The 27,848-nt window shown below is 32.9% G+C and overlaps 1 protein-coding gene across 3 annotated transcripts; it reads left to right on the forward strand.

Moving 5' to 3' along the window:
• The first annotated feature begins 1,225 nt into the window (after positions 1-1,225).
• LOC124541037 (histidine decarboxylase) lies at positions 1,226-26,653 on the forward strand. Of its 3 annotated transcripts, none has more exons than XM_047118824.1 (18): positions 1,226-1,277; positions 9,752-9,924; positions 10,208-10,321; positions 10,772-10,894; positions 11,788-11,956; positions 12,527-12,636; positions 17,784-17,923; positions 18,548-18,637; positions 19,005-19,075; positions 19,847-19,866; positions 20,303-20,533; positions 20,909-21,007; positions 21,758-21,836; positions 22,474-22,638; positions 23,561-23,668; positions 23,942-24,112; positions 24,968-25,108; positions 26,022-26,653. In XM_047118824.1, exons 1-18 carry the CDS (start codon positions 1,250-1,252, stop codon positions 26,588-26,590), a joined length of 2,601 nt encoding a protein of 866 aa, XP_046974780.1. In that variant the 5' UTR covers positions 1,226-1,249; the 3' UTR covers positions 26,591-26,653. The 3 variants fall into 3 exon arrangements, with proteins under 3 accessions (XP_046974780.1, XP_046974782.1, XP_046974781.1); XM_047118826.1 differs by lacking the exon at positions 24,968-25,108 and adding an exon at positions 25,858-25,893 and having other exon boundaries at positions 26,022-26,109; XM_047118825.1 differs by lacking the exon at positions 20,303-20,533.
• The last annotated feature ends 1,195 nt before the right edge of the window (positions 26,654-27,848 follow it).

The following is a 27,848-nucleotide window of genomic DNA, read 5'->3' on the forward strand; positions in this document are numbered from 1 at the left end:
ATGAATTTTGTAAATTATTTAAAAATGCTTATAACATTACTTGAATGTTATCGAAATACATAACACGTCATTTTATAGTTACCGTTGAAAATATGTGGATTTGTAATCCAATTTGGAAGCTGAATGTCACATTAAGAACACGATTAGTCTTTTTTACTTTTTATATACGTTTAACACTAAGTATTATTTTCGTAATTTATTTATTGCTTAAAAATATATTTTTTTAAATTGTAAAATGGTGTCTCAAGTGAATCGTTCCTTATTCTGATTACCTTCATATTAATGACGTGACAAAATTAAAATCATAATCAAAATATACTTTGTTCAAGTAGGCTTTTACAAGCACTTTTGAATCGTCATTTAACAACTACATCGAGTAAAGCTACCACCGGTTTGGGATTGAAGAGTCTACTCAGAAGAACTGACAAGAAACTCAATAGCTACTCTTTTTCAAAAATTAATGATACAAAAATAGCTGTTTTTTTGTACATGCCCAGGCATGCTACTGTAATCTTTTGCTAAGAATTATGTAGCTCTAGATGATTTCGGTAACAGTATTCAGTGAGCAAATTCTGAGTGTCTTTCACCGGTTGTTCAGGTCAGGGTATTTTCTTTTCCGAATCGTTGTTCAATTTCACAGTCAACATTTAAAAGTAGGTCTTCTATATTGAATGAATGATTTTTACTTTGATTTATAATAACTGATAAGTTACTTATTGGATAAACACAGGGCAGTTATTTACCTGTTGGAGGCTCTGGACATATGAAGGGGGCCCCATAAGTTTGCCACAATGTAGACACGCGGCAGCGTGTCAAAGCCTAAGTATATGAGAACTAGCCAAGTCAGACCTTAGGCTACAATATATTGTCCTAAGATATGGAAATAAATTATGTTTTATGTAGTTATTAATACATTCAGGACTGGCCATTGTACTTGGCACACATTTAGATCTCACTTCTTTTGTCACTGGAGTCAACAACCAGGGCTTATATCTTAATATTGTACTTGGCTTGCATTTTACATTTATGTTTTTGATGGGATATATTGTTCTCGAATTTGCGAATAAATACCATCTTTGTACGTTCTGAATGTATCGGACAAGCCATGCCTTATAAAGATATATGTACAGCTTTGATAAATGAATATACATTATTAACTACAATATAATGTATGTATATATACATATTTCTAGTGGTTCTAAATATATCTTTTTGTTCCAGAATAAATTTAGAAGAATACGAGCGCATCATGGATCACAAAGAATTTCGTGTAAAAGGTAAATAAATGCTATATATTCAGATTTATATTTAAACATAGCTAACATATATATAGAGTTAACACATATAGCACATACATTAACTTCCTCCTACGAATTTGCTTTTGAGAACAGGAGTTTATAGATAAAATGTATATATATGCTTTTTTAGACTAGAATCTATCTCTGTGTGAATTTTCGTTCAGTTTCGTTCATTCATGTAACTTTTTTTTTGTGGGACTTGTGTCTGCTTTGCTTGGGTAAAATGAATAAACCTAAGCTAACGGTTTATCATTTACTATTGATACGATATAAAACTTTTTCATAAACCTTAATTTATAATACTAGCAACCCGCCAATGGTGGTCACCATCACCCATAGACAATGACACTGTAAGAAATATTAACTATTCCTTACATCGTCAATGTGCCACCAACCTTGGGAACTAAGATGCTTGTCACTTGTGCTTGTAGTTACACTGGCTCACTCACCCTTCAAACCGGAACACTACAATATTGCATAGTTTAGCAGTAGAATATCTGATGAGTGGGTGGTACCTACCCAGGCGGGCTTGCACAAAGCCCTACAACCAAGTACTTATTACTAATTATAGACTTAAATTTTCATGATATGTCGTATATGAAAATCATACATAAGTCGAAAGAATATCAAACGAGGAATTAACATAACAAAGGTTGTCAACTTTCCTAACGACCTGAGTCTATAATTATAAAAAAACAATATTTCAGCCTTGTGTCAATAAACACTTCATCTATATTCAGGCGACGTACGAATAATGCAGTTTTATGAAATTACAAGATAATTATCTAAACAGCATATATTTAATGTACAATCAGTATGGAATTCTTGTTATAATTCAATCGTAAATGTTAATTTGTATGTTCATAATCTAATTGGTTATTTCTCGATATGAATGGTGTCCTAGGTCGAGGTCTTTACAGGAGGCCTTTACACCCAGCATTGGCAGTGTCGCCCAATGGAAATAATAACGCAAGCTAATTTAAGATGCACATTCAATTGTTTAACTTCAGAAAAGCTTAAGTTATATCAGTGGCGGATTTACAAATTTGCCGCCAGTAGGCTAGTAGGCTATTCAATTTCTGACGCCCCTACTGAGTTTTAAAATTATATTATATACGTTAGTTTAGTTCACAATCATATTGATTACATGTATTCTGAAATTGCAACTTTATGGTTTGTGTTCTATCGTCCTCATTGCATCGGCTTTTTTCCTGTTATTAGTACGTTTGTGAACTAGGTGATATTTATGTCAGTTACTAGATTATTTTTCCATCGCGCTATGTAGTGACCAGTTAGACGGACGTAATGTGTATACATATAGTTATAAGTCTTTTTATTTCTGTAAGATAATAACAGATTTGGGCTAAATTTGTCGCCCCTCTAAATCTGCCGCCCTAGGCTGGAGCCTATAGCCTATTATAGTTAAATCCGCCACTGGGTTATATCTTAAATTTTATGTATGTTGTACGATGATAATGTAAAAAAAGGTCATTCATTAATAAAACCGCTAATTGTTAATAATATGTATTTTACTAGCTTATACCCGCATCTTTGCTCGCGTAGAAAATATGAACATATTTACAAATTAACTTAAAATATTTCATTGATGTAACCCTTATTAATATATAACGAAGAGGTTTACCCTCCCATAAGAAGTTATCACAATCAATCAAATCAAAACACACAGCGTCAATGGCAAGGTGACTTAGGGTACCAATAAGACCAAAATATATTTTTTTATGCTATTGGTTGGCGGAGCATATGTACCTGATGGTAAGTGGTCACCACCGCTCATTGACAATAGCGCTGTAAGAATTATCATTCCATTAATCACCAATGCGCCACCTTAGGAAATAAGATGTTGTGTCCCCTGTGCCTGTAGTTACACTGGCTCACTCACCGTTTAATCGGGGCCGATCAAATGGGTTTGCACAATGGTTATCTTATTACAATATATAAATTTACGTCACAAGAGAATAAAGCTCAATATTGTTTCGAAACAAATAAGGATTTGTATTCTCGTAAACGCAAATAAACGCCCCCCATAAAAAGGCTTAGGGGGATACAGTAAACGATTGAACGATTGATCAATATACACAATATTAACTTATAAATTGCGTTCTATGAACAATCAATGAAGCGTTTGTTCAGACAGATTTGTCTGTCTTTAGTGTTTTTATTTATTTAAACAGGGCTGTAAACGAATGTATGAGCCAAGATGGCATAGTTAGAACGCGTGCATCTCACCCGATGATTGCGGGTTCAAACCCATACACCACTGAATATTCATGTGCTTTATTTGTGTTTATAATTCAGTGGTGAAGGAAAACTTGCCTCGTGTGTATTCCTCCAAGCCGAATTGGAACAGTGGGAAACGTTCTCCTCGAAAAGGCTTTAGCCCAGCAGTGGGTAATTTACAGGCTGTTATTGTTGATAACACCTTCCGATGTATAATTCAAACTTTCTTTCTATATTGATTATGACATTTTACAATCTCTTACAATGTATTTAAACTCACAACCGATAATTTTGCTTAATTTAATTAATTTTTAAAATTTTGACCTGAAACCGTATTAATACTGTATCCGATTGTCCCTTTATTTTTATTAATTCTATAATGTTTTATTTTATCACTTAACTTTTTACAATATTGACTTATATTATAATTTCCAAATAATCTTAGAACACCTGTAAAAAAGTAGCCATTTACGTATTATGACTTTATATTTTTATTGTACTACTTGTTGGTGTTGTCAAATAAACAAATAAAAAAATAAATAAGAAGTCTTGGCTTGAAATCCTGATTCGGTGGATTTTTCAAAAGAAGTTTAGTTTAAATGAGATCTAGGTTTGATCTCTCTTCGTTGTGTTGAATTGCTGTGTCATTAGGATTACATGTTCAATGAAGGATTTGGATTCAACTCTGTCTGGTATCAATACAGTACTTTTTTTAATGATAAATAGTTTAATGCGATTTCCATAGATAATCTATCTTTTAGAACATATGTTCTAAATTTGAAAAGTGAAAGCCAAGATATTAATCATTGTGCCGATACGTAAAATCGAAATTAAAAATTTAGTCAAGATTTTTTTTTAAATTCTAAATACGCCTTTGGTAAGTTTTAAGTACTGTAGTGTAGTATTAAGGCTCATGCCCATCAGTCAGTAGTTATCGTTGAATTTTGAGACATTTTTTTATAATTTTATCGATTAGAATTCTGATTAAATATAAGTTTATTTATATATAGAAAGGTACAAAACTGTTCTTTATCTCATTGTCATCTGTTTGTCCAACTATTTTGATGAATATATAAATACTACTTGAACCTGCGCCTACTATACGAACGAAGTTTCTAAAAGACAAACTTTCAATCAACGTTTTACGTTATTTACGTACAGTTTCGCAAACCGAAGTACCTATAAGAAAGAATTCTTAGCGAAAATCTACACCCTATAGGGTGTAGATTTTCGCTACTTGCTTGCTTTTTTCTGGTGGCATCAGATAAAAGCAAGCAATTTGTACACCTATATAAACTTAAAGTTTCTGAGATTTCATCAATGAATGATATTTCGCTGTTGGAAATGTTACATAGTAAATATCATTCATGTGGTTGCTCCTTTTTTAATCAGTTTAAAAGACTTTGTTCTTAATTTGAAATGAGTTCTTTTAAAAGTAATTAAAATTTAAATCAATGGACTTTTTTCTTACTATCTCTGTTCTTTGTGATTCACCGAGATCGCGTACGGCATTGTTTCATTCGTCTGTAAGTCTGCAATTAGATTTGTAGAGTACAACCTGATTGAATTTGCCATAGACTTAGAAACATTTCATTTAGAGAGACGTGATTTAATTTATAATTATCATCAACTTCCTCTCTGAAAATCTGTTTTTTAATTGTTGAGAGTGTAGTTGAATACTAGGTCTATATCAGAGATTATGAGGAATTCTTGAAAAAAATATTGTTTTGGACATGTCTTTTTAAACTATGGAGAGCTAGCAAACAAAATTAAAAATAGAAAAATATTAGCTTATACTAAATAATCATTAAGTTTTAAAAAATAGAATAAGAGAGACTCGACATTATATTTTTTTTTATATGAAAAACTAGCCGTTATTCGCGTGGAAGTTAAATATTTTGACAGATTAATTTAAAATATTACGTCCTACGTTTCGATGGACTTCTATACAAAGTTTCAAACCCTACTTAACCCCTTAGGCGTACAATTTGAAAAATTCTCTCCTTAGTGGGTATCTGCAATTCTATTCACCAAGTTCTATTTTCTTAATTTTAATAGTTACGTTCGGCGATGATGATTCAGTCAATCAGGATAAGCTTATATATATATAAGCTCTAATATATAATAATATATAATAATCTTTCGAATTAGGGAATTGCAGCAATGCGTCAATAAATTCAGGAATCATTAAAATTTATTTTTTCCTTTTACAAACTTGTTTAACTTCCCCTTATAAACTTGTTTAAATTCAAATGTGTTTGGAGTCGGGACGACAATAGTCCAAGTGTTAAGATCGGCCCTTCAAATTTTTAAATCAATTATTAAGCTATTGATGCATGCTAAATTACCTAGTGAATTCGAATTTCGTAAATTTATATCACACATATCACCGGTGAGTTAATTTATAAAAAATAATAGTTGGTACTTCTAACGTTGTCAATATCTATGGAAAGCGACGATTGACCACCAAGTCTTATTTACTGCTAACCGCTCAAAAACCCTTCGTTTCAAACGTACTTGTTGCACCTAGCTTTTTTAATGCAGTTTCTAAAGGGGAGAATGTTTGCGTAAGGGATTTATCAGCGTAATAAACATGTCCTTATTTGATCGTTAAATTTTATTTTTATTTACGCATAGACATTAGGTTTATTTTATAAGAAACTCGCAACTTTCGCAACGATAGAAAATGATGACGAAATGTAATACTGGCAGTATATCTATATAAACTCTGAAGTCTTTATAATGATTATATATGAAGGATAGCCGAATTGGAACAGTGGGAAACGTTCTCCTCGAAAAGGCTTTAGCCCAGCAGTGGGTAATTTACAGGCTGTTACTGTTGATAACACCTTCCGATGTATAATTCAAACTTTCTTTCTATTTTGATTTTGATTATGACATTTTACAATCTCTTACAATGTATTTAAACTCACAACCGATAATTTTACTTAATTTAATTTATTTAATTTATTTTTAAAATTTTGACCTGAAACCGTATTAATACTGTATCCGATTTTCTCTTTATTTTTACTAATTCTATAATGTTTTATTTTATCACTTAACTTTTTACAATATTGACTTATATTATAATTTCCAAGTAATCTTAGAACACCTGTAAAAAAAGTAGGCAAATACCCATTTACGTATTATGACTTTATATTTTTATTGTACTACTTGTTGGTGTTGTCAAATAAACAAATAAAAAAATAAATAAGAAGTCTTGGCTTGAAATCCTGATTCGGTGGATTTTTCAAAAGAAGTTTAGTTTAAATGAGATCTAGGTTTGATCTCTCTTCGTTGTGTTGAATTGCTGTGTCATTAGGATTACATGTTCAATGAAGGATTTGGATTCAACTCTGTCTGGTATCAATACAGTACTTTTTTAAATGATAAATAGTTTAATGCGATTTCCATAGATAATCTATCTTTTAGAACATATGTTCTAAATTTGAAAAGTGATAGCCAAGATATTAATCATTATGCCGATACGTAAAATCGAAATTAAAAATTTAGTCAAGATTTTTTTTTTAAATTTTAAATACGCCTTTGGTAAGTTTTAAGTACTGTAGTGTAGTATTAAGGCTCATGCCCATCAGTCAGTAGTTATCGTTGAATTTTGAGACATTTCTTTATAAATTTATTTATTAGAATTCTAATTAAACATAAATTTATCTATATATAGGAAGGTACAAAACTGTTCTTTATCTTATTCTCAGCTGTTTGTCCAACTATTTTGATGAATATATAAATACTACTTGAACCTTAGAGCTGAGATGGCCCAGTGGTTAGAACGCGTGCATCTTAACCGATGATTGCGGGTTCAAGCCCAGGCAAGCACCGCTATATGTATATATATATATATATATATATATATATATATATATATATATATATATATGTGCTTAATTTGTGTTTATAATTCATCTCGTGCTCGGCGGTGAAGGAAAACATCGTGAGGAAACCTGCATGTGTCTAATTTCATCGAAATTCTGCCACATGTGCATTCCACCAACCCGCATTGGAACAGCGTGGTGGAATATGTTCCAAACCCTCTCCTTAATGGAAGAGGAGGCCTTATCTCAGCAGTGGGAAATTTACAGGCTGTTACTTTACTTTACTTTACTTGAACCTGCGCCTACTATACGAACGAAGTTCACAAAAGACAAACTCTTAATCAACGTTATACGTTATTTACGTAGTTTCGTAAACCGAAGTATAAGAAAGGATTCTTAGCTAAAGTCTACACCCTATAGGGAACCCACCGGAAAGAAAGCAAGTTTGTACACCTATATGACACTTGAAGTTTCTGAGATTTCATCAATCAATGATATTTCGCTGTTGAAAATGTTACATAACTTACATAGTAAATATCATTCATGTGGTTGCTCCTTTCTGAGTCAGTTTAAAAGACTTTGTTCTTAATTTGAAATGAGTTCTTTTAAAAGTAATTAAAATTTAAATCAATGGACTTTTTTCTTACTATCTCTGTTCTTTGTGATTCACCGAGATCGCGTACGGCATTGTTTCATTCGTCTGTAAGTCTGCAATTAGATTTGTAGAGTACAACCTGATTGAATTTGCCATAGACTTAGAAACATTTCATTTAGAGAGACGTGATTTAAATTATAATTATCATTAACTTCCTGTCTGGATATCTGTTGTTTTATTGTTGAGAGTGAAGATTGAATGCTTGGTCTATATTAGAAATTTTAGTTTTGGACATGTTTTTTAAAACTATGGAACTATGGAGAGCTAGCAAACATAATTTAAAAAACAATCTGATAATAAATAGACATTAAGTTTTAAAAAATAGAATAAGAGAGACTCGACATTATATTTTTTTATATTGCTCGTGGGTTTGTTCGCGTGGAAGTTAAATATTTTTACATATAAATTTAAAATATTACGTCCTACGTTTTGATGGACTTCTATACAAAGTTTCAAACCCTACTTAACCCCTTAGGCGTACAATTTGAAAAATTCTCTCCTTCGTGGGATTCTTCACCAAGTTCTATTTTCTTAATTTTAATAGTTACGTTCGGCGATGATGATTCAGTCAATCAGGATAAGCTTATATGTGTAAAAGCTGTAATATATAATAATATATAATAATCTTTCGAATTAGGGAATTGCAGCAATGCGTCAATAAATTCAGGAATCATTAAAATTTATTTTTTCCTTTTACAAACTTGTTTAACTTCCCCTTATAAACTTGTTTAAATTCAAATGTGTTTGGAGTCGGGACGACAATAGTCCAAGTGTTAAGATCGGCCTTTCAAATTTTTAAATCAATTATTAAGCTATTGATGCATGCTAAATTACCTAGTGAATTCGATTATATCACACATATCACCGGTGAGTTAATTTACAAAAAAATAGTTGGTACTTCTAACGTTGTCAATATCTATGGAAAGCGACGATTGACCACCAAGTCTTATTTACTGCTAACCGCTCAAAAACCCTTCGTTACAAACGTACTTGTTGCACCTAGCTTTTTTTAATGCAGTTTCTAAAGGGGAGAATGTTTGCGTTAGGGATTTATCAGCGTAATAAACATGTCCTTATTTGATCGTAACATTTTATTTTTATTCACGCGTAGACAGTATATTCATTGTAAAAGAAACTCGCAACTCATCGCAGATCACGAGAGAAAATTATGACGAAATGTAATACTGGCAGTATATATAAACTCTGAAGTCTTTATAATGATTATATGAAGCATACAAAAGTAACAATAGCAAATAGCCTTCAAAAAGACAAGAATGTTTTATCGTCATCATTCTCCTTATACTAATTTTATTTGGTGTCGGCGCAGCATGTCTTCTTCTTCCAAACTTATATTTCTGACGTCATGTCATAAGTAACATTCTTTCCAGCCATATTAACTTTCAATCATTCTATCCATCGTTTCATTGGTCGTCCGCTACCTCTGTATCAATCCACATCCATGCTCAAGACCTTCCTCACAAAAAGCTCCTCATTCCTCCTCATAACATGCCCATACCATGTCAGAAGCCAGCTTCTGCTGTCATATAACTTATCGGCCACTTTTAAACTTTCTTTACTGTACTCAATCCTTACTCTATCCACTCGCGTAACTCACATTCTCATCTTCGCTATAAGAAGTTAACACTAAAGAAAAACACACACACAAAAAATAATAAAATATAATCTTTAACGTAGGCATGTTCTATATTTAAAATAATTTGTTACAGCAAAAGAAATGGTGGATTACATAGCAGATTATCTCGAAAACATCAGAGATCACCGCGTGTATCCCGGAGTCCAACCAGGATACCTCCACAAGCGCCTGCCCACTGAAGCACCGCAGCTGCCTGAGAAATGGGACGATATATTCAAGGATGTAGAAGATCATATTATGCCAGGGGTAAACATAGTTTAAACACTTATAGTTTTGCTGTCAAGATTTTGCTATTCATAAAGAACAGGTATCCTCCAAACTTTTATTCAGTATAGAGATATTACCATTAAAGGAAACACTACAAGAAATGAAGCCAAAAAATTATTGGCTGTTTTTCTCATTATATTTTTCTTTCCTTTGCTATTATAAAATTAAAAAAAAAAAAACAAACAAAATGTCATTCTATTTTTAAATTCTTCGCGATTAATATAATTGAATTATTATTAATTAACTGTTATCTCATTAATAGATCGTCCACTGGCAGAGTCCCCACATGCATGCGTACTTCCCGGCGCTGACCTCCTACCCCTCCATAATGGGAGAAATGTTATCTAGTGCGTTAAATGTTCTGTGTTTTACTTGGGTAAGTTAATTTTTATGATGATGATTTAGTGCGACATAAATATCTCATGACATAAATATCATAAATGAGCAAAAATTGGGAACCAAGAGCCGAGATGGCTCAGTGGTTAGAACGCGTGCTTCTTAACCCATGAACCACTGAATATTCATGAGCAAAATTTGTGTGTATAATTCATCTCGTGCTCGGCGGTGAAGGAAAACATCGTGAAGAAACCTGCATGTGTCTAATTTAATAGAATTTCTGCCACATGTGCATTACCCCAACCCGTGTTGGAACAGCGTGGTGGAAAATGTTTCAAAACGTCACAAAGAGAAAAAGCCTTAGCCCATCAGTGGGAAATTTACAGGTTGTTGCTGTTTTTGAGCAAATATTTTATCTCGATATACTTACTATATATCAAATTATAAATATTTTTCTGTATAATATTAATTTAATTTTGGACAAATTCAGGCGTCATCTCCAGCTGGCACGGAACTGGAGACCATTGCTATGAACTGGCTCGGCAAGCTGCTGGGTCTTCCCGAATGTTTTCTGAACGAGAAGAACGATAGCCCTGGAGGTGGAGTAATTCAAGTAAGTTTTGATATCTATCTATCTATTTGATATATATTTCATATTCTATATCTATGTATTTGATAAATATGGAATTAAGTGATGATTTGGTAGGTACAGATTTTAGAGTTCTAAATTTGAAAATTAAAAAATATTAAGTATTTGGCTTATTTTGTCTTTATAATTCACCTCGTGCTCAGCGGTGAAGGAAAACATCGTTAGGAAACCTGTATGTGACAAATTTCATAGAAATTCTGCCACATGTGTATTCCAACAACCAGCATTGGAACTGGTGGAATATGTTCCAAATCAACTCAATGTTCCAAATGTTTCTTTTATGTTAAATGTGGGATACTTTGACTAATATATTAATTCTATATTATTAATATCATTAATGTGAAAGTAACTCTGTCTCTCTGTCTGTCTGTTTTTCTTTCACGACCAAATCAACTCAATGTTCCAAATGTTTCTTTTATGTTAAATGTGGGATACTTTGACTAATATATTAATTCTATATTATTAATATCATTAATGTGAAAGTAACTCTGTCTCTCTGTCTGTCTGTTTTTCTTTCACGACCAAACCGCTGAGCTGATTTTGATGAAATTTGGTATGAAGCAAATTTGAACTTCGAGAAAGAACATTGTCTTCCTTTTTTTGTGCCTGACACGTAAACGTAAAACTACGTACCGCACTGAAGAAATAAAATTCGATCACACCACATCGGCTTTTAATTTCTTAAACGCTACGTGGTCTAATAAGCCCTGTATCGTTATCAAAATAGTTTTAAACGAGGTCTTAATTACCTCGTGCCACAGGGATGGAAAAATCAATAATTAAGCCACTGTTAATAGATGTAGCCTAATAATCTTATTGTGTACTTTTAAACATCATATAAACTTGCTCTAATATAGACAACGGCCAGCGAAGCAACATTGGTGAGCTTGCTGGCTGCAAGAACCCGAGCCCTCATGGAGCTAGCGAGTCTGAACCCTGATCTGCAATCTTCGGAGCTTCTGGGACATTTGATATGTTACTGTTCTGATCAAGCCCATTCTTCAGTCGAAAAGGCTGGTCTAATTGGTGAGTATAATTTGAAATGAAGTAAGAGCCATGTGCATTCCACCAATCCGCATTGGAACAGCGTAGTGGTATATGTTCCAAAACTTCTTCTCAAAGAGGGAGGAGGTCTTAGCTCAGCAGCCCTGCAGCAGCAAAAGCAGCAAGGGTTCGGTAACTGGTCCATAATTTTCGACGAGTGACAGTAATTAATTTACACAGTCATTCATTCATTCACATAATTCAGAAACATAGGATTAAAGCTATGTAGACATAGTTTTATAGAAACATACTTTACATCGTATATCGCTATCATTGGTCAAAGCCCATGTCGGAAACAGAAGGTATAGAGTTCATTGCTCTTGCTTCAATGCAAGCTGGTTACACATGTGACAGAATATTACCTGAAATGTAAGGCTTTTCTAACGATGTTTTGATCCGTCAGAAAAGAAATGAATTGTAAACTTAATTCTCCAATTTTAATGAAAAAAGAAACATAAAAATACAAGCATATCATTTAGTTTTAAGATTGCTCTTCCTCAAAAAAGTTTTCATAATTCTTAGTAGTATGATTCAGAAAATTATTTTGTTTAGGTCTGGTAAGGATGCGTTACATCGAGTCTGATGAAAATCAATGCATGCGTGGCGCGAAGCTTGAAGAAGCCATCCTCAACGACAAGGCAAAGGGACTGGTGCCGTTTTGGGTAAGTAATTGATAGTTAGGTTATCATTACATACTACAAAACAACGTCACTTACCGCTGTCTGTCCCTATGTATGTATGTATGACGTGGTTTTTTAAATAGATAGAGTGATTCGAGAGGAAGGTTTTTGTATATACATGGACGATATAGTTAAGAAACAAGAAAAATTCAGTAGAATATTTAGTAGCAGGGTTGGGTCGCAAGTATTAAATAATTAGCCTATTTGGACTATTAAATATAGTTGCAGATTATTTCTTAGATTTAATCACCCGTTTGATTCGCAAATCTGTTTATGAAAATCGTCCGCGTATCCGACCAGTATGATCTGAACAAATAAAGTTCTGAACTAATTCTGGTTGTGGAGGTATGGAGTATGTATTCGTGTATGTGTGTGTGCATAAATACAAATATACTCTCCATATGATAACATGTGACGCATAGCTGGGTTTAGCTGTGCATGACATATTATCATGAGAGATGCCGTCATGACGTGATGCTCATCACCTCCATCACATTTAGTAACCTATTTATTATAATTTAGAGAAGACACTTATATCCACTATAAGTATGAAATCGGATGATGATTTGGTAAGGCTTTATACTAAGTTAAGCAAGTCAAAAAATCAAACCAAATCAAAATAAACTTTATTCAAGTACGCTTTTACAAGCACTTTTGAATCGTCATTTTACAATTAAGTGAAGTGACCTCCGGTTCGGAAAGTAGATTCCACCGAGACGAACCGGCAAGAAACTCAGTAGTTACTCTTCTTTAACATTTAAAAAATACAAAGTCATGTTAGTGAAATACAATTATTTAAATTAATATTAATCGAAACATCACTGAGCTAATTTTTTTGGCATATGTCGTCAAATCAGCCACCTAATAGTAAGTGGTACCATAGACTTTGCCATCGTAAAAAAAAAATCCTTACATCGCTAACATACCACCAACCTATTGAAAATGTTATGACCATTAGTTACACTGGCTAACTCACAAAAAAATACAACAATACTACATATCAATATTAGACTATATAGTCTGATGTATGATATCATAAGTAGGTATTACCTAGCCAGACAGATTGGAACTAATTACCTAGAAATACAATAATTAATTCAGTGTTCCATAAACGAGACGCCATCTCAACGTCAAATCTCCCAAGGCACTTGTTTATAATCTCAAACAAATTGGTCCCCGAGAGTAAAACAGATGCTGTTTAAAAATACACTGGATATTGCAATTTGTGTTATTATTTTATAATGAAGCCCAGGGGAAAGTTTGTTCAAATTGTTTTAATATATTCTTAGATATTTCAATGATATTGAAATCGATTGGAGTGTTTAAGAAATTATTTTTTATTGCTTTATTAGGGTATTCTATTTTGTCTCAAATAACAAAAATATGTTTATTACTGTCTATTGTAAATTAATATTATAAAAAAAAATTAGATCCCGCTGAGTTTCTTTCGCCGGTTCTTCTCAGGTCTGAGGTATTATATTCCGAACCGGTGCTAGATTTTCGACTATCAATAGGTGTAAACACTTCCATTTTGAATAAAGGTTTTTGATTTTTAACTTTGTTTGAACAAGTATTTCGAAATGTTGATTAGCCTAATAAGCAACTAAAATATATTTTGGCAGAATAAATATGTTTTTTTTTGCCATAAAAAAATCAAATTAAATTAAATTTTTAACAGAAACAAAAACTAAAAAAATAATTTTTTTTTTTCGAGATTGTTAAAACAACATTTTCGTATATACGACTAGTACTCATTCAACGATAACAGCTATAAATATTTGGTATTGTTGGTGAATAATGTACAAATACCAGCATATAAAACTCAAGAAAAGTTCTATATCAAAGTGTCACATGACATTGAAAGGACAGATTTGGTTATCAATTGATTTAAAAAAAATGTTATTTTGGTATATGTACTTTCTATACATACATAAGTATTGAGTAAAAAGCGGTTATTTTGATAATACAAACAGAAACTCGAATTTTAGTATCTATATGTTTACTCGTAGATATAGTTTTTATTAATTACAAATAAATTTTGTAAATGTCAAAATGAAACATTTACCAAGTCCCTTAAACTTGACTGACCTTTTTGTCAGATTAAATTTTAGCTTTGCAATAACGATCATATTATCTTATTAATTTAATAATTCTTAATTAAACAAAGCATTGAATTTGAAAAATCAACCATTTTTTAATTTTTAATTTTAGAATGCAGGATTAATAGTCTATAAAATATCTATTTAACTATATAATCTTTGCGTTCGTTATTTAAATTAAAAAAAAATACATGTCATGTTCTTTATTTAAAAATAAATAAAAATTTTAACAAAAAGAAAAACCGACTTCAAACAAAACACTATTTTAAAACAAATGAATATGCACGAAAAAGTAATAAAAATAATTGCGTATTCAACATATTTTTTAGAGTCTTCCTAAGTTAAATGAAATGAAAAATATTAGACGACTTAAAAGTCGATTAACGATTACATCATGTAGTTATAATTATTGGTATATTTGGAGCCGGTGTCAGCCACGGCGCCCTTGCCCCAACAATCAAAAGAAAGAAGCGATACGAGCCCCTTGATTGATCCAGTATATTATTGTGTAAAAGGGTAATTTGTAAAAAACATATTTGTTAAAGTATCCTCGTATTGTTTTTTGATAGATATACTGTAGGGTTTTATTGGCTGACACCGACTCCAAATATACCAATAATTATAACTACATGATATAATCGTTAATCGACTTTTAAGTAGTCTAATATTTTTCATTTCATTTAACTTAGGAAGACTCTAAAAAATATGTTGAATACGCAATTATTTTTATTACTTTTTCGTGCATATTCATTTGTTTTAAAATAGTGTTTTGTTTGAAGTCGGTTTTTCTTTTTGTTAAAATTTTTATTTATTTTTTGATTTTAAGTGAAGCTGATGTTGACTACCTAATTTTTTTAAATATGGATAGATTAAGCGTTCCGTTTATATGAGTCAGAAACTACTTCGAGGACAATTTCAAAGGAAACTTGCGAATAAAGCAAAAATAGACTTCCGAAAATGCGGCTATAATACGTCACGCGGCGTAAACTACAAGGATCCCTCGAAAGAGCTGTAATCGAACTCAGCAAAAAAACCTTGAAAAAGACCAACTATATTTCGTACATCATATGACATCACATCACATACACAAAATTTGATTAAAGACAGAAAGAAATTCTGCCCCAAATCGCACCCTAACTGTAAGCCGTTTAGGAGTTCCGTCAATACATAGTATAAAACAAAGTCGCTTTCTCTGTCCCTATATCTTTAAAACTACGCAACGGATTTTGATGCGGTTTTTTTTAATAGATAGTGTAATTCAAGGGGAAGGTATGTGTATATAATAAATGAACAATATAGTAAAGAAACACTGACAATTATAGAAGTTTGCAATGTGATGTCGTAAATAAACAAATTCTTTAGTATATTTAGTATCAGTATTGCACCCGTGAGAAGTCGGGGCGGGTCGCTAGTTGATTATAATATTCGATTATGACAATTACATGAACATAACCACGTTCCGGAAGGTGATTCAAGTATCCAAGTAACCCATAAATAAAAGATTCGACCGAGTATTGCTAACGTGCTCCTCAGAATTGCTCCGTTCCCTCCCGTTCCCTTAATTTGTCATGGATTCTGTGCTCAGAACCTTACCAAACTTTCACCAAATTACCCTTGAAGTATATATTTTATAATAAAAAAAGAATTATCAAAATTGGTTAACGTGATTTTCAGTTATTCACCTATTTGTCGCGCATATACATAATGCTAATTTAAGACTTATGTCGTTTTCATATGGATACCATCATCGGAAAAAAATAAAAAAAAAATGGGACCCCACGGGAAGCACTACCTTTCAAACAAAAAAAAAATTATCAAAATCGGTCCACCCAGTGAAAAGTTATGAGGTAACAAACATAAAAAAAAAAAAAAAAAAATACAGACGAATTGATAACCTCCTCCGTTTGGAAGTCGGTTGAAAAGCTTAAGATGCACATCGTACTCATGATATGGAACTTCATTAGTCGATAATTACTTGCACGATCGCTTTAAGATGCTATTAATTTAAGTATGTACTAAGCGACAATCTTTGCTAATCGCGTATAAGATGACTAGATGTACCTATTCTATTAAATGTTACTGTTAATCAGCTTTGTGCCGTATCTTGCTTAATCTTTGAACACAGATATAAAATTTCCGAAATATTTTATTATAGTATTGTAATAATAAATCATTATATTTATCTTTAATTATAATTGGGGTATCTATATCTAATATTAATGTAACCGCTTCTTACTAGATGCATATGTAATTATATATACATAGCAAAATAACACTTTTTACAATTTGTAATTATTTCGCCTAGTCTCAGGAGTGGCTGAACCGATTATGGGGCTTTCACTAGCAGATAGCTGAAGTAATAACAAATTGGCTATTTTTTTTATTTTAGATTTATATATAAAATAATAATAATGTCACGCTGTAATGTCTACACACTATGCCGCTATCACGTGAGGTGCATCCTACCAACAGCTTAATATCACAAAAGCTACCCAATATAGAATTAAAAACCGAATAATAATTTCTTTGGTAAATTCAAACGCGTACGAAGTCATATATGTATTATAGAATATATTATAGAAAGACAATTATAGAATACAAGCACAGCTTGAATGATCGATAGTAATTTATTTTCACTGTTTCGTTCTCATTTTATGTGTTATATTTTATTCCATGATTAAACTGAAAGACAAACTATCTAACTAACATATATATTTCATCTAGAGTAAAATCTTCTCTACCGAAATATAACATGCAATTATGTGGTGTTGTGTGGTGTGGTGTGGTGATGTGGATACACGTGTGGCAGAATTTCTTTGTAATTTGACACGTGCAGGTTTCCTCACGATGTTTTCCTCCACCACCGAGCACGAGATGAACTATAAATACAATTTAAGCACATGAAAATTCAGTTGTGTTTGCTGCGGTTTGAATCCGCAATCATCGGTTAAAACCTAACTAACCACTGGGCAATCTCGTGTATACATAATACAGAATTGGCACTAAATCTAATCTTATTTTCCTTTACAGGTTTGCGCCACTTTGGGTACCACCGGATCGGTTGCGTTCGACAACCTTCGGGAGATAGGCGAGGTCTGTGAGAAGCATTCCGCGTGGCTGCACGTGGATGCTGCGTACGCTGGCAGCTGTTTCATCTGCCCGGAATACAGGTGAATAGTGCATCAAATAATGCTTCAACACTCAAGAAGGTTTTCTGAAAAATAACGCTCTCAGAAATGAGACCAGTATTTTTAATGTGATCAATTCAAATTTAATTTATAACATAGGTAGACGTATTTACAAGTAATAAATATAATTTGACTGTTAGAAAAGTGTTGAGTTAATTTTGACTATGATATATCAGCGTTCAATTTATTACGTTTTCAAATTAAATAAAGTTTTAATTAAACAATTAATCATTTGTGAGTGGGGGCATTTTTTTTAATTGGATCACTTATTAATCAGATATTCAACCGACAAACAGCAAAACTAGTATTTTTGTGTGCCAATTTGAAGGGTGAGTGAGCCAGTGTAACTACAGGCACAAGGGGCATAACATCTTAGCTTAATGTTGAGGTTGATATTGGCGATGAAAGGAATGTTTAATATTGCTTACAAAACCACCAAAGATTGATCAATTGCCTGAACGACTGTCCCTTACATATTCAAAATCCTTACATATTCACGACTGCTTATGATATCTATTATCATGGAGCTCGTTTCTCAAACTACTATACATATTTGACTCTACGGAGTGTATCATATGATTTATTAACATTTTAATTTTATAACAGGCACTGGCTTGATGGAGTGGAATTGGCAGATTCGTTTGCATTCAATCCTTCGAAATGGCTCATGGTCAATTTTGATTGTACGGCGATGTGGTGAGTCTATAATCAACGGTATACATCTCGTTTAAAAGTATTTAGCCAATGAGCAAGTCCAGCTGACTATTTTGAGATTCCTGAAATTCTGAGTTAACAATCTAGGTCTATTGAAGATTTCATAGAAAATATGTTACGACATCACATTAGAAACTTCTAAAATGATCAGTACTTCTTTACTATATTTCCCACGTACTGTATCCAAAAACCTTCCTCTCAAATCAATCTATCTTTTGAAAAAAAACCGCATCAAATTCCGTTGTGTAATTTTATAGATCTATCCATACATAGGGACAGACAGCGGTAAGCTTTGTTTTATACTATGTAGTGATTATTCCAATTCTAATGATGATGGCTATAATTTCAGGGTTAGAGACAGCACAGCTTTGCACAGAACGTTCAACGTGAACCCAATTTATCTAAGACACGAGAATTCTGGTAAATATTGTAAATTTATCTAATTTGATTGATTTGTGTTGCTACTTACACCACATGGTGAAATGTCTTTGTGGAAACCCGTCTGGGTATCACCCATCTACCAGATATTCTACCGACAAGCATTCTTGTGTTTGAAGGGTGTGCCAGTGTTACAGGCACAAGAGATATAACATCTCAGTTCCCAAGGTTAATATAAATGATGGTTAATATTTATAACAGCACCAATAGCTATGGGCGGTGATAACTTAATACCATGTGGCCCAATTGTTACACCACCAGTAACAAATTTGGATTAAAAAAATATAATTAATCTATTGTCAAACAGTCGGACTTATTTTTGTTTAATTAGACATCTCTTTCAAACCACTCAATCTGATAGAGATTTTTATAAACATATTATATTTTGGGTTGATAGTGCTAAGGGTGAAAGACAATATTGTTAGAAAGAATGTTACTTGTGAGATGACGTCTGACAGAGAAGTATGAAAGGAGATATGCTGCACTGACCGCAAGTAAATTGGAATAAGGGCAGGAGGATGATTGATTTGCATGTTGTTCTGTAAATTTATGGAGATGTTATATTAAAACTATAATTATATATCAAATATATATCAAGACAATTCTATTAGTATGATGTAAAGCGTTTCTTGAATAAAGCATCAGTTAATAGCTACGTGTAAAACAATTGTCATGAAATTCTTAAGGGCTTAGGTAAGATTTAGATTAAATCGATGTTGTTTCGTATAATAAGCTGATTTATTTTATTTTCAGGAAAAGCAATCGATTATATGGTAAGTCTTACTTTGAATATTAAATTCGTATTTTAATCAGAAATGTACAAATTAAGAAATTAATAAAAAACAAAATAAGCAATCAAGAAGAGCCGAGATGGCCCAGTGGTTAGAAAAAAACATCTTAACCGATGTTTTCAGGTCAAACCCAGGCAAACACCACTGAATATTCATATGCTTAATATATAATAAATATCGAGCTCGGCGGTGAAGGAAAAACATCGTGAGGAAACCTGCATGTATCTGATATGTATTCCATCAACTCGCATTGGAGCAGCATCCTGGAATGCTACAAACCTTCTCCTCAAAGGTAATGGAGGCCTTAGCCCTAATGTGGAAAATTGACAGACTGTTGTTGGTGTAAGCAGCAAAGTTCAGTAAAGATAAACAAGAAAATAAATTAAGAATTAATATATTATTTCTAAATATACAATAGGTAGGATCTGAAGAGGCAAATACAAGAACCAAGATTGATTTCGAAAGCATCGATGATACAGAACACGGGAAACGTAAGGGTAGCTTAACAATAAGTGACGAAGGTTACCCCCCCAGTGGTGATCTTTATGATGAAAGTGATGAAGAATCGAAATTACACGGATTCGATAAGATCTCTGAGGGATCTACCGAGAATATACAGTTAGAGAATCCGGATAAGAAAGAGTTGCTCGTATGTTTTATTGTTATAGGTGGAGGTGTATTTATTTTGGTATAGGTGTCTTGGAATGGTGGTGGGCTTGGTACACAAATACCTTGAGCGTGTCTTTTTCATGGCTTCTTAATCATAGCTGACACTAAAGTTATTTGTCATCATGACAAAAAGCTATACAAAATTGATTTGAAGAGTAAAATATTGTCAAGTATTTTCTTTTAAATTTCAATCTAATAAGACATCTAGACTAACAAATTTTGTAGGACAAATATTAATCTATAAACAAGACAAATCAATACTTGGTTTTACTAACAAATCACATCGTGTATTTGGGTGTCAGCTTCTTCAGTCATACATTTCACCTTGTCTAATTTGTTTCTCCTCTTATTTCAGCATTGGCAAATCCCTCTGAGTCGCCGGTTCCGAGCTTTAAAACTTTGGTTTGTCCTGAGAAATTATGGAGTTGTTGGTTTGCAGAAACATATTCGTGAGGTATGATGAGGTTTCTATGTTAAAATTTTTTTATAGAAAAATTACCGTAGTGTTAGAAATTTGAGCCGAGATGGCTCAGTGGTTACAACGCGTGCGTCTTAACCAATGATTGCGGGTTCAAATTCAGGCAACCACTGAATATTCATGTGCTTTATTGTTGTTTATAATCGCTCGGTGGTGAAGGAAAACATCGTGAGGAAACCTGCATGTGTCTAATTTCATAAAAATTATGTCACATGTGTATTCTATCAACCCGCATTGGAACAGCGTGGTGGAATATATTCAAAACCTTCTCCTTTAAGAGAGAGAAGGCCTAAGCCCGTCATTGCGAAACTTACAGCTTGTTGTTAGAAATTACTTGGTGGTAGAGCTTTTTGCAAGCCGGTCTTGGTCGGTACCACACACTCATTCTAAAGTCAAACATTTATTAAAAATCGTGTTGTTTCGATTTTGAAGGTACAAGGAACATAGCACCTTAGTCCCCGAAATTGAAAAGAAATATCAAAATCGTGAAAAAAATGTATGGTTTACCAGCATGTCATATAATGCGTTTTATTGCTCATTTAGTGTCCATATCTAGAAATGTACCTAAATACCATTTGAACTTTGTGTCTTTATACTAATCTAAGCAAAATATTGATAGTTTATGTTACTAAATTAAAGAGGTATTAAAGGATGGGATAAAGAACGATCTTGATTTTAAAACAAAGTGTGTTCATACATATTTTAAGTACTTTCTTTGCATTTCAGAGCGTCCGATTAGCCCAAAAGTTTGAAGCATTAGTTCTTGCTGATCAGCGTTTTGATATACCGCAGCCGAGAAACTTAGGTAAGCTACAGTTATACTGCTGTGATTTTACTTTTTACTTTAATATTTTCGTCGTACTGGATCGTTTCGAGACGGACATGTACTGTCTATCTGTCTGTGTTCATGTTGATATATTTAACAGTTGTTGGATTCAATGATGACGGAAAGTAACTAAATGATTAAATATTTATCAAACAATAAAAAGAAAAATAGGAATTTAAAAACGTAATCTCATTCAAAAATGTTTCGAATAAAAAAAGGTTATCTCTATTGGATTAGATAGATGGAGTTAAACGAAGACAAACATAAAATATTCAAATCAGGGTAAATATTTCTTAATTAAACTTTGAGCACTGCGTCAATTTTAAATATTTGAGGAAATTTTTTTTGGGTAGGTACCATCCACTTATCAGGTATTCTACCGCCAAACAGTAAGAAGTATTGTTGTGTTCCGGTCTGAAGGGTGAGTGAGCCAGTATAAGGCACAAGGGACATAAACATCTTAGTACCCAAGGTTGGTTATCCCAAAATAAAAATGCGATAATAAATAATTAATATTACTTACAGTGGTTGTGACCATAAGGTGGTTCGTTAACCAATAGCTTAAAAAATGCTCCTCAGCAAGAAGAGTTCTGTTACCATGATATTTATTGTACAGGAATGGTGGTCTTCCGTCTCAAGGGCGACAATAACCTCACCGAACGCCTGCTCAAAAAGCTCAACGGACGAGGTTACATTCATGCAGTGCCTGCATGCTTCAAAGGAGTTTATGTCATAAGATTCACTGTCACATCTCAAAGGACTACCAATCAAGATATCCTTGGTAAGATATGTTTAGTTTTTTTGATATGATTATAGCATTTGATATATTAATATTATAAATGTGAAAGTAACTCTGTCTGCCTGTCTTTCACGACCAAACCGCTGAACCGAATTTGATGAAATTTGGTATGAAGCAAACATAAACTCCAACATAGGACATAGTCTACTTTTTTGCTTGACACATGACAACCAAGACCTTAAAACGCGAGGGAAGCTGTGGGCGACAGACAGACAGAGTTACTTTCACAATAATGATATTAAATATAGATAATATAGATTAATATTGGCGGTTCATATCAATACGATTAAGTAGGAACATAAAAGCACTTTTGAATCGTCATGTAACAGTGATAAATTAGAGCAAATTTAGGCAGGATACCTGTAAACCAAAACTAAGTCCATGTTTTTATCATCAATATAATCTCATTGTCAATCAATCAATACATTGAGGAATATGCCTGATTTACAAATGTTTTCTTAAAATGAGCATTGAATTTTTAATAGACCAAGATAAGTAAAGTAACAGCTTGTAAATTTCCCATTGCTGGGATAAGGCCTCCTCTTCCATTAAGGAGAGGAGAGCTGTTCCAATGCCGGTTGGTGGAATGTACATGTGGCAGAATTTCGATGAAATTAGACACATGTAGGTTTCCTCACGATGTTTTGATTCACCGCCGAGCACGAGATAAATTATAAACACAAATTAAGCACATATATATAGTGGTGCTTGCCTGGGTTTGAACCCGCAATCATCGGTTAAGATGCACGCGTTCTAACCACTGGGCCATCTCAGCAAGATAAGTCATCATAAATAGTATTATGATGAGCATAAATCAAGCTAGTATAATGACAGCAGAATCTTGCAGTAAAAGATGTGCTGATTGTTAAACTAGTGTTTCGAATTAAGTATTTTCTTTTTGCAGATGACTGGAATGAAATAAAGAAGGTTGCTTCTGAAATACTGGTTGACATGTTCGGTTCTGAAAATGGAAATATCGTCATACATAAAAAGCCAAGGATCTCATTGAAGGGTAATTTTCCTTTATATACTTTTTCTTACTTTACATACATTGAAGAACATGTACACCACCACCCACTCATTAAATATTCTACCAATAAACAACAATACTCAGTCTTGTTGCATTCCGGTTTGAAGGATGAGTAAGTGTAACTACAGGCACAATGGAAATAACATCTTAGTTCCCAAGAATGGTGGCGCATTCACGATGTAAGATATGTCGGGGCCAATGTCATCAATTGGCCCATATGCTCGACCTTTAACCATTGGCATAAAAATATTCCAGAAACGCGTGAACTGAACGCGACTTTTGGAACAAGCCTCCTTCTCGCCAACAGTCCAATGAGCCCGAAGATCGTAAATGGTACCCATGTCGCTATCTGTGATTACGAGCAAGTACTCTCGTCTTGTGCGCAAACTTTTGCGCAGTTGAAAATGGAACCAAAAGACAGCCCTGGTGAGTATAATATGATTTGCTTAACTTTTGGTCGTTAAGTCATTTCATTATTAATATGTCGGTGATAGGGCTTTGCATGCAATTGGTTAACTCCTCCTATAACACTGGTCTTAATACAGCCTTCAATATTTAGTCTACCAATAAGTACTTTGTGTAAATGATCTGCTTGATGAGTGAAGGTGTAAGGATTGGAGATATATCCTCAAAAATAATTTGATTAATGATATTATAAATTGTTCATATTTCTTAAAAAGTTACGGTTTTAAAATACAGATATTATATAATATGATGGGTAATAAATGTGAGAAGACATAAAGGCTTGTGAAAGCACGTAAAGGCTTTGGTGCTGCATCTAAACTTTGCCGTCACGACGGCTAATCGGTTTGGTCTTATCAGATTTTGACAGTGAGTGTTTGTTTGTGTGTTTTGAAACGCCGATGAACAGAGATAGCCCGTGAGCGATGATTGCAGGTTTAATCCTGGGTAAGCACTACTGAATTTTCATGTGCTTAATTTATGTCATACTCGGCGATGAAGGAAAATATCGTGAGGAAACCTGCATATGTCTAATTTTAACGAAATTCTGTCACATTTGAATCCAACCTGTATTGAACAGCGTGGTGGAATATACTCGTAAACTTCTCATCAAAGGTAGAGGAAGTCTTAGCCTAATACTGGCAAATTTACAGGATATATGGTTTTCGAACGCACTTGTCTACTATATGTCCTGCAAAGTTGGGAAGTCTTCCTCGAGATACAATACAACTACAGACCACTTATTATAATCAGCTTTTATTTCAAATATATATTGCAATACTAACCTATACTACATAAGCTATACTAACTCCCTCATAGAAATGCGTAGACGGGTCCGCGGTATACGCATGTGCGGGAAGAAGTTTTCTCTGGATTCCTATATGGACATGGTGCAGGGGCTCATGGTGGAGCAGTCGCTTCCTCAGTGCTCGGAAGAGGAGAGGGATGACGCTTCTAATGGTAATTTGTTATTCTGAACATGTAGTCACAGATTGGGTCCGTGATGCTCAAATCCTGGCATACATCAGCTTTTTATTCTTCATATGTTTTTTTAATTCATCTTTTGCTTGGTGGTAAAGGTAAACATTGTTAGGGAACCTGCATGTTGGTTTATCTGCCCCATACATTTAATCACGTGGAATAGCATGATGCACAGACAACATTTCCTGTGTAAGAAGGATTTACACAGTGTGGAATTGCATAGTATTACAGAGATTTCCTGTGAAATAAGACGAGTTTTGGAACAAAAATCACGGATTATTATTTATCTTTACTATCTAGCTGATATGGGTTGAAATATGTCGCTAGTAACAAAAATTGTAGTTTTTGGTCCTTCAGATTGCATCGTAGATTTTCTTGAATCATTTAATGTTTCCAGTTTTTATACTTCTTTTTCATAAGGTCACACTTAAATTTTTTAAAATTATAAATTATTGCTTTTAAATGAAACAAACAGAAAAGATCGCGTCTTCAAGTACCATTTAAGTTTGGACTTTTTATATATATTTTAGCAATAAATATTCTATGATCAATGTTTATAAGCGTTTCTTTAAATTAATCAATTGACCTTATCTTTAGAAATTTTATTTGATTGTACTTGCTTCATAATTTGATTTCATTTAATTTTTCATTTCATTACATTATATTTGTTTCGTAGATATTCACTGTCACTAGTAGTATTAGAATTTAATTTGATTGGTTTATTTTAGGACCGAAAAGTGAGCCAATTGGAGCAAAATATTGAGGTAATGAATTTAAATAAACGGTGATTGGTTGATTTTAAGCACAAGAAATAGCTCTTATTAATATCAATACAATGCTTCCCGAACAAGGATTTAAATTTCGAAGGAAAATAATAATAGTATCCTTTCAGGATCAAGCCCTGGCGAAAAATCCTCCCTATCGACTTCGCCAGCTACATCCAGTATGATGATTAAAAACGATAGCAGTTTAGACATGAACCAACTACAAGTACCTGCAACGCCTTCCAGACAATACAGATCAAAGTCCATTGACCTCTCACTATCAGACCTGAAGCTAGACGAGGCGACTGTATCGATAGATATGAAGAATAATGAAATAATAATAACTCCTACCGGTTCGAAGAAAATAGATCAAGTACGTTTCAACGCTGCTGATGAAAAACTGAACATAGGCGATAGGATCAATCAAGCATTTGAAAATTTCCAAAGCAGTTTGCGTGATAATCACAATGAAAATAATGACAGCATTGACGATAAAGTCGATGATCATTCTAAGCTTACTATTAAAGGTCCGGGTAGTTATATAAAGAAACTAATACAACAGTTCAGTGAAGGGCCGTTTGAATCTGATGAACCGAAGGCGGATATTGACAAGGCGGTATCAACGCCATCTATAAAAGACAGGGCCGATGCAATTTGTAAGAAATGCTTTCACTATAAAGGTAAAATGAATAATTAAAAAAATATATATCATATAAAAGATATAACCATTGTTGATAAAGTAGGAAATTTAATGTGCTTTGATATAAACATATAATCGTAATAATACTGCTTTTAAATATGATATAAATATATTTAATGAGTTATTATTTTATTATTATGTAGATAGGTAAGTTATTTTATTCACTAACACAGAGCACAAATATAGTTTAATGAATTATTATTTTTTATTTTATTATATATTTCATCAAGATAAAAGCGCAAAATGAAAATATAGAAGGAACTATTACTTATGTATATTTTTGTTATTTTCGATCGATCTACATAAATGACAAGTAATACTACTAATTATTCAAATATTTTGACATAATGGTAGAAATAGATTCACTAATTAATTAAACATTCGTACTTTTTATTTAAACATTTTTTAAACTTTAAACAACATAATTTCACAAGATTTAAATAAACACTAATAAATCAAATTTAAAAATAACCTCAGCACAAAACATGACCCAGTCGGATGCAATTTGTTGATTTGAAATTCTCTGAGCGAAAAATGAATCAGCCCCACCCAACCTACACCCAACTCGGGGCACAATATGTTATAATATTATATTCAAAATATTTGAATAATCAGTAAAACTAAAAGGATTAAATACGATATAGCAATGCACAGTGGTGATAATGGATTGTTAATGGTTTGTGGTTGTGTGTAGTGGAGATTGAAAGCGGTACAGTCCCAGTTAATCGGACAGACAGTCTTGATTAAAATAAATCCGTACAATTGTGATGTCACAAGATATTATTATGTCGTCGACGATGCTGTAACACATATAAGCTATAACATATTAAAGGATATATATTACTTATTCTTGATGTAACTGAATTGTAATCAGTATATATTTAGCTATTGTTAAGGTCTGTAGATTATAGTATACATATGTAAATTAGGCGTTTAGAAATTAAAAGAAATGTTTCTTCGTAAACTGCTGTGCCACATCAATAAACTTTAAAGTGTTTATTCAATATAAGTATTTTAGACACATATTATATTAGAATTAGAATAAAAATTATATAACGTTCGATCGCTAAGAGAATGTAATTATGACAGTTAGTCATGACTTTGGGATAAACAGCGATGATCATCCTATCAAATATTTTGCCGATGAATCTCATTCATGTCTTCTCCATCCTACTTGACATTGGCGAAATAATCTGTACCCTGTCGGCATAAATAAAAGCAATTAAACTAAAAATTGAATTGAAATCAAATATTT

Source organism: Vanessa cardui, chromosome 27 (genome assembly GCF_905220365.1).
Source record: "Vanessa cardui chromosome 27, ilVanCard2.1, whole genome shotgun sequence".
Classification (NCBI taxonomy): Eukaryota; Metazoa; Arthropoda; class Insecta; order Lepidoptera; family Nymphalidae; genus Vanessa; species Vanessa cardui.

Bases quoted from the DNA above. Each gene is read 5' to 3' on its own strand.
- LOC124541037 (XM_047118824.1), top strand. From the start codon at position 1,250: ATGGATCACAAAGAATTTCGTGTAAAAG. The intron at 24,113-24,967 runs GTGAGTATAATA...ACTCCCTCATAG, and splicing joins GGAACCAAAAGACAGCCCTG to AAATGCGTAGACGGGTCCGC. The intron at 25,109-26,021 runs GTAATTTGTTAT...GTATCCTTTCAG, and splicing joins GAGGGATGACGCTTCTAATG to GATCAAGCCCTGGCGAAAAA.